Source organism: Mandrillus leucophaeus, unplaced genomic scaffold (assembly GCF_000951045.1).
Source record: "Mandrillus leucophaeus isolate KB7577 unplaced genomic scaffold, Mleu.le_1.0 Scaffold332, whole genome shotgun sequence".
Taxonomy (NCBI): domain Eukaryota; kingdom Metazoa; phylum Chordata; class Mammalia; order Primates; family Cercopithecidae; genus Mandrillus; species Mandrillus leucophaeus.
Genome location: NW_012103499.1, coordinates 1,233,667 through 1,243,676, shown reverse-complemented (window position 1 = coordinate 1,243,676; position 10,010 = coordinate 1,233,667). Strand labels below are relative to the sequence as shown.

At 48.3% G+C, this 10,010-nt stretch overlaps 2 protein-coding genes across 6 annotated transcripts in view; one reads left to right on the top strand and one right to left on the bottom strand.

Annotated features, from left to right (window-relative positions):
- The first annotated feature begins 250 nt into the window (after positions 1–250).
- On the top strand, positions 251–4,638 carry DDIT3 (DNA-damage-inducible transcript 3). 5 transcript variants are annotated; one of them, XM_011988569.1, is made up of 4 exons: positions 251–350; positions 2,966–3,013; positions 3,801–3,956; positions 4,045–4,638. In XM_011988569.1, the coding sequence occupies exons 3-4, from the start codon at positions 3,819–3,821 to the stop codon at positions 4,414–4,416; spliced, it is 510 nt and encodes a 169-aa protein (XP_011843959.1). In that variant the 5' UTR covers positions 251–350; positions 2,966–3,013; positions 3,801–3,818; the 3' UTR covers positions 4,417–4,638. The 5 variants fall into 5 exon arrangements, with proteins under 5 accessions (XP_011843959.1, XP_011843958.1, XP_011843960.1 ...); XM_011988568.1 differs by having other exon boundaries at positions 3,705–3,956; positions 4,045–4,636; XM_011988570.1 differs by having other exon boundaries at positions 3,629–3,956; positions 4,045–4,636.
- The window catches only part of MARS (methionyl-tRNA synthetase), a 26,800-nt gene continuing 21,360 nt past the window's right edge, over positions 4,571–10,010 (bottom strand). The window contains exons 11-20 of the mRNA XM_011988627.1: positions 9,323–9,493; positions 9,088–9,183; positions 8,841–8,958; positions 8,233–8,446; positions 6,369–6,500; positions 6,165–6,269; positions 5,887–6,073; positions 5,238–5,309; positions 4,890–4,982; positions 4,571–4,791 (exon numbers count right to left, since the gene is read on the bottom strand). Of these exons, the coding sequence (XP_011844017.1) occupies positions 4,645–4,791; positions 4,890–4,982; positions 5,238–5,309; positions 5,887–6,073; positions 6,165–6,269; positions 6,369–6,500; positions 8,233–8,446; positions 8,841–8,958; positions 9,088–9,183; positions 9,323–9,493 (1,335 nt within the window). The 3' untranslated portion in view covers positions 4,571–4,644. The remainder of the gene's footprint in view (positions 4,792–4,889; positions 4,983–5,237; positions 5,310–5,886; positions 6,074–6,164; positions 6,270–6,368; positions 6,501–8,232; positions 8,447–8,840; positions 8,959–9,087; positions 9,184–9,322; positions 9,494–10,010) is intronic.

Here is a 10,010-nt window from a genome sequence, read left to right as displayed (position 1 = left end):
CGCGCGCGCGCATGACTCACCCACCGCCTCCGTGAAGCCTCGTGACCCAAAGCCACTTCCGGGTCCGACACTACGTCGACCCCCTAGCGAGAGGGAGCGACGGGGGCGGTTCTGCGGAGCTCCTGAGTGGCGGATACGAGGGACGAGGCGGGGCCAATGCCGGCGTGCCACTTTCTGATTGGTAGGTTTTGGGGTCCCGCCCCTGAGAGGAGGGCAAGGCCATGGTAAAAGATTACAGCCAGGCGCTCCCGAGGTCAGAGGCTTAAGTCTAAGGCACTGAGCGTATCATGTTGAAGATGAGCGGGTGGCAGCGACAGAGCCAAAATCAGAGCTGGAACCTGAGGAGAGAGGCGAGTACTGACTCCCATCTGCCCTTTACCCTCCCGTCTCCTCAGAGTTGGGGCATCCGCTCTTTAGGATTGGCCTCACGCCTCCACAGTGAAGTCAGGGACCGTCCGAGAGAGGAATGGGGAGAGTCCCTTATTCTGGGGTGGTGCTTACAAACCCCCATTGCTTCGGACGACAGCGTCTCTCCACCCCTGCCCGGAGCCGGAGCATGGGCCCTGCTCTGTGCTGCTGGGCAAAGGGACCTCGGCTGCCCTAGGGAAATTCATTCTCTCCCGTAGCCAACTTCAGGCCACCTCGTTAGGCCTGTCCGGGGGGAGGCAGCAGGACACACCCCCGCTCTAAGACTGAGTTACCATCGCTCAAGCCGTTTCCGCCCGTTCGCCACCATCGGCCTTCTCCCTACCCTACCCCCAATCCTGTCTCAGTCTCGGCGTCTCTGGTGTCAGCATGGCCACCTCGGTAGCTGGAGCTACTGGACCCTGCAGGGCTGAAAGGGGAACCTTGACACAAGCCTTTGGGAGGGGTGTCGATGGACAGGGAGCAGTATGTTTTCCCTTTGCCGTAGAGGTCTCTGGGCCTCCCGCACGAGAGCAGCCTGGATCTCTTAAGTGTAGGAGGCCATTTAGGGTCTCCCCAGGGTATCGTCCTTCCCTCGGGATTAGTCCCTGCCTCTTTAACCCGGTCTTGTCTCCCAGCTAATCTCTGTGTAACCATTGCATCAGGCCAGCCCCCTGTTTGGCTCTGCAGCCTTCTGACCTGAGGCTCCACTGCTGATGAAAGCCAAGTCCCACACACTGGAAGGCAAGGGAGGGTTCCCCAGGGAGGACAGCCCTGCAGAGAAATATTTCGGGCAATATTGCATCTCCAGTCCCTAGGGATTGGCAGCTGCCACTCTGCGTCGGCCCCTTCCCTATAAGAGAGATTGGGGGGAATTCATTCATTCTTAACAAATACTTAATGAGGACCTACTGTGTGCCAAACAGTTTGCGGCTCAGGGAACATCCGTGAGCAAGAGGAAAAAATCATCTCAGTGGGAGGCCTACAGTAAACAAAATATAAGTGCCATGGAGAAAGCTACAGCAGAGAAAGGAATGGAGAATGTTCAGGATGGAGGTTACTGTGTTACATCAGGTGGTCAGGAATTACCTGAGGTAATTCCTCCTCTCAAAACCCTCCAATGACTTCCCTGACATGACATAGAAAGTCATTGGAGAGTTTTGAGCAGAGGAATGACCTGTTTTAAAAGGTTCACTCAGGCTGCTGTATGGTGAATAGACTTACGGAGGGGTGGCAAGAGAAGAAATGGGAAGACCTGCAATCAGGAAGTTTCTGCAGTAATTGAGAGATGGTGGTGAATTGATCTAGATTGGAAAGAATGGAATTAGAGGTGTTTAGATTTTTCTAAGCAAAGTTTTAAAAACTCATTTTTAAAGAATGAGTTAAGGGCCGGGCATGGTGGCTCATGCCTGTAATCCCAGCACTTTAGGAGACCAGAGGAGTGGATCACACGAAGTCAGGAGTTCAAGACCAGCCTGGCCAACATGGTGAAACCCCATCTTTACTAAAAATACAACAATCAGCCAGGCATGGTAGTGCATGCCTGTAATCCCAGCTACTTAGGAGGCTGAGGCAGGAGAATCGCTTGAACCCAGGAGGCAAAGGTTGCAGAGCGGAGATTGCGCCACTGCCCTCTAGCCTGGGCAAAAAGAGGGAGACCTGTCTCAAAAAAAAAAAAAAAAAAAAGTTAAAATTTGCTAGTACTTTGGATTGCAGGGTGTGAGAGAAGAGGAATGAAGGATGATACCAAGGTTTTTAGCTTAAGCAACTAGAGTTGTCATCTGAGATGGGGATGACCTTGGAAGGGGAAAATCAACAAGTTTGCACATAGTCTTAGGTGCCTATTAGACATTGAAAAAGAAATGGCAAGTAGGCAGTAGACAGCAGAGTCGGAAGTTCTAGAAGAGGTCCAGACTGGAAATATACATTTGGAGGATGTCAGTGTGGGAATGGAGTTAGGAAAATGCTACGATTTGTTCCCTTCCCTATAGTTTAGTCTTTACCCTGGCAGGTTTAAGGCCTGCCTTGAATTTAGAGAAAGCTGAGTTGGCCAGAACTTTGCTATTATGTAACCAGGACTACAAATGTCAGCAACTAAAAATAAAGTCAGGCCCTCTTCTGCCCTTGGAAATGGCTACAGGGACCAAGTATGCATACCCCACAAGACCAGAAGTAAGGACGGACCAGTAGGAGGCTGGAGATAAAAGAAAAATAAGGGCCCAGCGTGGTGGCTCAGGCCTATAATCCCAGCACTTTGGGAGGCGAGTGGATCACAAGGTCAAGAGATGGAGACCATCCTGGCCAACACAGTGAAACCCTATCTCTACTAAAAACACAAAAATTAGCTGGGCACGGTGGTACGCACCTGTAGTCCCAGCTACTTGGGAGGTTGAGGCAGAAGAATCGCTTGACCCTGGAGGCAGAGGTTGCAGTGAGCCGAGATTGCGCCACTGCACTCCAGCCTGGCAACAGAGGGAGACTCCGTCTCAAAAGAAAAGAAAAAAATAAGTTGCCTCTCCCCCTTCCAAAAATGGCTAACATTTCTCTTTGTTGCCTACAGTGTTCAAGAAGGAAGTGTATCTTCATACATCACCACACCTGAAAGCAGGTAAACTTAACCTACCCTTTCCCAAAACCAAGTCTTAAGAGATGCTGCTTAGCCTCCTTTTGCTGAGACCCTAAGAGATTATGAAAAGACCTACAGAAGGTGGGAAAGGAGGGTTTGAATCTGAGCAAGCTTTTGCTATCAGGCTGTCTATTCTCCTGGCTTGCTCCTACAAGGTGAGCAAACCACTTTTCTTAAAGAATGTCCTAATGGAAATATGGTCCTCAAAGAAAGCCCCAACAAAGACAACTGGTTTGCCTTACCAGTCTTCAGTCAGGGTTAAACTTTCACTAGTCTTCAGTCCCACTTGCGAACTCTGTTGATAGTTTCCAGGAGCAATTACCAGGTCATTTGTGCTCCCTTCTCCTGTGTGGGGAGCTCAGGGAAATAGTCCTTCAGCTCAGCCTAACCTTGATGGGGACAGGAATTTGACTAGTCCTCCAGATCCCCTAAGCATGGATATCCAGGCACTTTGCTTCTTCAAGTCCTGGGCAAAAGCAAGGAGGGAGTATTAATATAAACTAGGGGTTGATAAATTTTAAAGGGCAGGATAATAAATATTTTAGATGTTAAGAGCCCTATGGTCTCTAGCGTGACTCTTCATCTCTGCCACTGTAGCACCAAAGCAGCCATAAACAATATGTAAATAAACAGATGTGGCTGTATTCCAATACAACTTTACCTATAAAAACAGGCATCAGACCAGCTTGCCAACCTGTGGCATAGACTGTTTGCTACATGGAGCTTGTTCCAGCCACTCCCCAATTACCCTGCAAATGTGCTTTTCCAGACTGATCCAACTGCAGAGATGGCAGCTGAGTCATTGCCTTTCTCCTTCGGGACACTGTCCAGCTGGGAGCTGGAAGCCTGGTATGAGGACCTGCAAGAGGTCCTGTCTTCAGACGAAAATGGGGGTACCTATGTCTCACCTCCTGGAAATGAAGAGGTAAGAATGCTAGGCCTGAAGCTAAAGGGGGATGTTACCTTTTCCTTCTCAATTAATATCTACGTTCCCTTTCCTCATTTCCTTGAAGGAAGAATCAAAAACCTTTACCACTCTTGACCCTGCTTCGCTGGCTTGGCTGACTGAGGAGGAGCCAGAACCAGCAGAGGTCACAAGCACCTCCCAGAGCCCTCGCTCTCCAGATTCCAGTCAGAGCTCCCTGGCTCAGGAGGAAGAGGAGGAAGACCAAGGGAGAACCAGGAAACGGAAACAGAGTGGCCATTCCCCAGCCCGGGCTGGAAAGCAGCGCATGAAGGAGAAAGAACAGGAGAATGAAAGGAAAGTGGCACAGCTAGCTGAAGAGAATGAACGGCTCAAGCAGGAAATCGAGCGCCTGACCAGGGAAGTAGAGGCGACTCGTCGAGCTCTGATCGACCGAATGGTGAATCTACACCAAGCATGAACAATTGGGAGCATCAGTACTCCACTTGGGCCACACTACCCACCTTTCCCACAAGTGGCTACTGACCACCCTCTCACCAGTGCCAATGATGTGACCCTCAATCCCACATATTCAGGGGGAAGGCTTGGAGTAGACAAAAGGAAAGGGTCTCAGCTTGTATATAGAGATTGTACATTTATTTATTACTGTCCATATCTATTAAAGTGACTTTCTATGAGCCAAGGTCTTTTACTTTTTCTTCTTGCCTTTAGGGGCTTCAGGGGGTTTCCCCTCAGCTACAGCCAACTGTTTCTTTAGATCCAAGAGTTTCGCCACCTCCGCAGCAACCTGGTTCTTGTCTGCCTTTTGTGCTTTCAGTTCTCGGACAATGTTGCCCTAAGATAAAGGGGGGTGGGAAGGGTAACAGTGAGGCAAGAAAAAGATCTATTTAGGATTCAGCTTGTCCAGTCTCCCACAGGGCTTAAGCTTCATACTTGTTTTGTCACTTCATCCATCAGCGCTTGTATCTGCTGTGGCCCGGCTGTTGTAACAGTCTCTATAACTGTTGGCTTTGGGGATGTTTTTGCCTGGAGGACAACAACAAAGTTAGCACCAGCAACCATAAATATCCCCTAACCTCCAGTTTTATACAGCATCTCAGAGGGAAAGTGATTACCTTTAAGTCGAAGGTCTCTTCTAGCTAAGACAGGAAAGAAAAACTAAGTGAGGAAGCAGCAGGGCCAAAAGATGGAAAGAGTGATGGGTGAGTACTACTTAGGGAAATTAAGGAAGTGATGCTGTGGCTGTTGTGGAGCGAGGGCACAGCCTTTAGCTTTTCTCACCTGGCCCCCTCCAAAGCGCTGCCTTAAACTTTCAATCTGGTCATTTTCCAATTTTTGGAACAAGGGACTGACCTGTAAAAAAAAAAGTTACAGAAACATCTGCTGATTAGATACAGCCTCTACCGGACTATACAGATGACCTCTCCAACCCCAATCTCTGATATATTTTAGAAAGAACGAGCATAACACTAAGCTAGTATCTGCTGATTTTAGGAAATCAGCGGCAGCTTTCCCTATGAAACCCCAAATAATTTATAGGGACAGATTCTTTAAGCGCTCTAAGGATGCTAGGCTGATCCAGAAGTTTAGCGACGTACTTACTTTTTCATTTTGTGTCAAAGAGGAAATGGCTATTTCCTCTTTTTCACTGCCCACTATCTGCTAGCATTGTGGAGACTAGGTGACCAGTGTTTCTTCAAATATCTGTTTACCAGTTAGTTTTGTGTGCCAGGTTCTGGTTTCTGGCATGAAGAACAATGAGGATGTACAGATAATTCTGAACTTGTGAATGACTACCAAGGACTTTATATCAGAAACTTGAGTCCCATGACCAAAGTAACACTGGAGAGATGTTAGGTCTTCTCTCACCCACTCCAAAAGCTGCATAGCAAAAGTGTCAATTTTAAGACAGGCTGGCTCTTCCACCTACTGTGCCAATCTGGTGTCCTGCTGGTAAGGTACACAGGAAGTTTGTCAGCAGGATACTGCAGGCTGGAGGTGGGAGCTGCAGCTGGGCCTGGATTGTGGCACTAACCGTGGGCATGTAAGGCTGAAGCATGACAGAGAGCAAGGCAGCTATATTCACTGCCAAGCCAGTCACTGTGCCTGCCCGTTGCCTGAGGAAGAAGAGATATTAGTCAAGACCTCCAGGAGGATACAGCTTACAAGCCACTTTATTCCTTTAGCCAACCCTCCCCGCTTACCTACCTGTCAGCCTCACAGCCTTTAATCCGCTTCCACGGCTCATTCACCTGAATGTATTGGTTGCCATGTCGAGATATGGTGAGGATACTGCGCAAGGCATCCCGGATCCTGGGAAGGGAGGAAGCAGGCCAAGGTGTAATGTCCTACAGGGACCCATACAAGGCTCTCAACACACCAGCAGATGAGTCAGAGATGTCAGTTACTTACCGAACCTTCTCAAGCAGCTGGTGATAGTGCTGGAGCTCCAGGGTGACATGGGCCAGCAGGCGCTGATCATCAGGGGTGAGCACCATCTCAGGCACATAGCCCCCAAAGAACTTAGACACAAACATCCCAGCTCTTGGTTGGGAGTAGGAAAGGAGAAGTGGAAAAAAGAGGGGAAGTTATTATCCACTCTCCTCCTTAGAATTTGACCCCATTTCCACAACTGTACATTCTCTCAGGATTCCTGCCTAGAACAGGTAACTCCTGGCTCCCTTAAGCCAGTAGACAAGGCTTAACAAATGAATTATTTACTCTGTCTCTCCCCTAAGAATCTGACTCTGCACATAAAAAAACCTGATTAAGTTAAACAACTCTATTTTTTTTTTTTTTTTTTTTTTTTTTTTTTTGAGACGGAGTCTCGCTCTGTCGCCTAGGCTGGAGTGCAGTGGCCGGATCTCAGCTCACTGCAAGCTCTGCCTCCCGGGTTTACGCCATTCTCCTGCCTCAGCCTCCCGAGTAGCTGGAACTACAGGCGCCTGCCACCTCGCCCGGCTAGTTTTTTGTATTTTTTAGTAGAGATGGGGTTTCACCGTGTTAGCCAGGACGGTCTCGATCTCCTGACCTCGTGATCCGCCTGTCTCGGCCTCCCTAAGTGCTGGGATTACAGGCTTGAGCCACCGCGCCCGGCCTCTATTTCTTATTTTTAAGAAGTCATTACTCAAAATGACCAAGCTGAAATATGTGTTAATTGCTATCAAACAAATACTCTAGGTAAGGACTTTTTTTTTTTTTTTTGAGGAGTCTCGCTCTGTTGCCCAGGCTGGAGCACAGTGGCATGATCTTGGCACACTGCAATCTGCCTTCCGGGTTCAGGTGATTCTCCTGCCTCAGCCTCCCAAGTAGGTGGGATTACAGATGTGCGCCACCATGCTCGGCTAATTTTTGTATTTTTAGTGGAGACAGGGTTTCATCAGGTTGGCCAGGCTGGTCTCGAACTCCTGTAGGTAAGGACTATTTATTAAATGTGGTTAATGACCAAACCTGAAAGTGAGTAGCAGGACTGACCTATAAGGGTCCAGGGTTCAGAGAGCGTGACGAAAGAATCCTAAGCTACGGAGGATACTGCTTTAGATTGCAGAAGAGCTGAGATAGGCACCAATGATAGAATGTGAGCCTAAGGTAACAAAAATTCTGAGTATAGCAGAAGTCTTTTTTTTTTTTTTTTGAGACAGGATCTCCCTCTTTTGCCACGGCTGGAGTGCAGGGGTACAAGCACTGCTCCACTGCAGCCTCAATCTCTCGAGCTCAAGAGACCATCCCATCTCAGCATCCTGAGTGGCTGGGACTACAGGTGTGCGCCACCACGCCTGGCTGATTATTTTCGTAGAAATGGGAGACTCATTATGTCAGTCAGGCAAGTCCTGGCCTCAAGTGATCCTCCTGCCTTGGCCTCCCAAAGTGCTGGGATTACAGACGTAAGGCACCATGCCCAGCCCACAGAAGCCTTCTACCCCCACACCAAAATAACCCCTTTCTTCGGCCAAAGTTTTCAATGATCTGCAGGTGAACTATTTTGCTAGGAGAGAATACATCTTCAGTTCTACAAAGAACAGTAATAAGAACACAATTTACAAAAACCCACTTTATAACCAACTTTGCTAAATCACATCTCTATAGTTAACTGTTCCATCAAGCATACATAGCCTCATATGTGCTAGGAACAGATCCCAATTAATAGAAATCAACTTTCCACACTGTCCTCACAGCCTCCTGCCCATTTTCTAGTTCTCTCCACATTCCCATCTCCTGAGGGAAAATGAGCCCCACCCCAGCTCACTGCTAACTCTGACCCCTTACCAATTCCCACCTGTTGATGAAGTTGCCCAGGTTGTTAAGCAGCTCAGAATTATTCTTCAGCAGCAGGTCCGTCCAGGAGAAAGCACTGTCCTGGCCCTCAGGCCGAATGTACAGCAGATAGAAGCGCCAGATGTCGGCAGGGATCCCCGTGTCCTGGGCCATGTCCCCAAACACTCCCACACCCCGGCTCTTAGAGAATTTCCCATCCTCATAGTTCAGGTACTCTGGACAGAGGAGAATGAGAACTATCTGCTCAAATCACATCCTTCCCCTCTCTAGCCCACTAACTCTTCCTTCTTTCCTCTTTCTAACCTCAACTATGGTTGTCTAGCAACATTTCTCCTTAAGGGGCTGGTATGCTCAGATTTTGGGAGTCCCTTCCTATCCATTCTGGCCCTTTTTTGTCTTTGCTTGTATCTACTACAGAGTTTTAGCTTTGGACTTTTGCTTTCTTCAGGTTCTTGTTTCATTTCTCTAGGTTGAGTTCTCATTTTAATTATTTCCTATTTCATCTCAACTCCTAACTCAAGACAGCAGCTCTCTAAGATCTTTTTCCAAGTACTGCCTCAACCCTCATTTCCTATGAACACCCCATCAGTAGTCTTCCAGGGTACTTACCTGTAGCAATGAGGTGGCTGACCAAGGTATAGTTATCCTCAGCTCCTAGGGCTGAGCAAGGAAAGACTATGCCATGGAAAGGAACATTGTCTTTGGCCATGAACTGATATAGGTCCACCTAAGGGAATGTAGTTAGGAGAGATTTCCTGAGACCTTCTTCAAAGGCCAGGAGACCAGACACCCAACCCTAAGACCCACAGCCTACCGCCTACCCTCCCCATGCACAGCCTAACCAAGAACTGCTCACTTGCTCTGGGTTCTTCCACCATCTCTCCCACTGGTCTGTGTAGTTGGCTGTGATGGACAAATAGCCAATAGTGGCATCAAACCAGACATAGAATACCTGGAGGTCAGGAGGAGGTAAACATGTTAGGGACCAATCCAAAGTCTCAAACTGAAGCAAGACATAATCAGCAGTCTATTCTGCTAGCCCAGGGTCTGAACACCAAGGCTGAATGATATGAATAAAAAAGGGTTTTTACCTTGTCTTCAAAACCTCCTAAGGGTACAGGGGTTCCCCATTTGAGGTCTCGGGTTATGCAGCGTGGCTTAAGGCCATCCCGAAGCCAAGAGCGGGTGATAAACCGGGCATTGGGAGTCCAGTCACTGCCAGGCAATGTCCTCCCCAACCACTCTTCCAGTCGCTTCTCCAGCTGAGATAACGGAGAAAGACAAGAGGGTTGATTTAGGAAAGTCTCGTATATGGTTAGCATAAGGATAAACACATACAACCTTTTTGGAGCACAATTTGGCAATATATAACTTTTTTTTTTTTGAGACAGAATCTAGTTCTGTCGCCCAGACTAGAGTGCAGTGGTGCAATCACAATCACAGCTCACTGCAGCCTAAACCTCCTGGGCTCAAGCAATCCTCCTACCTCATCCTCCCCAGTAGCTGGGACCACAGGTGCACACCACCATGTAAGACTAATTTTTGTAACTGTTGTAGAAACAGGGTTTTGCCACATTGCCCAGGCTGGTCTTAAACTCCTGAACTTCAGCAATCTGCCCACCTCAGCCTCCAAAAGGGCTGGGACTACAGTTGTGAGCCACCATGCCCAGCCTTAACTAGATTTTTAACACACAGCCAGTGGCTTGCGCCTGTAATCCCAGCTACTCTGTTTTTTGTTTTTGTTTTTGTTTTTGTTTTGAGACGGAGTCTCGCTGTGTC

Coding starts and splice junctions, on each gene's coding strand:
- DDIT3 (XM_011988567.1), top strand. CDS start 297: ATGAGCGGGTGGCAGCGACAGAGCCAAAATCAGAGCTGGAACCTGAGG. Junction 351..3,800: donor GCTGGAACCTGAGGAGAGAG/GCGAGTACTGAC, acceptor GTGCTTTTCCAG/ACTGATCCAACTGCAGAGAT. Junction 3,957..4,044: donor CACCTCCTGGAAATGAAGAG/GTAAGAATGCTA, acceptor ATTTCCTTGAAG/GAAGAATCAAAAACCTTTAC.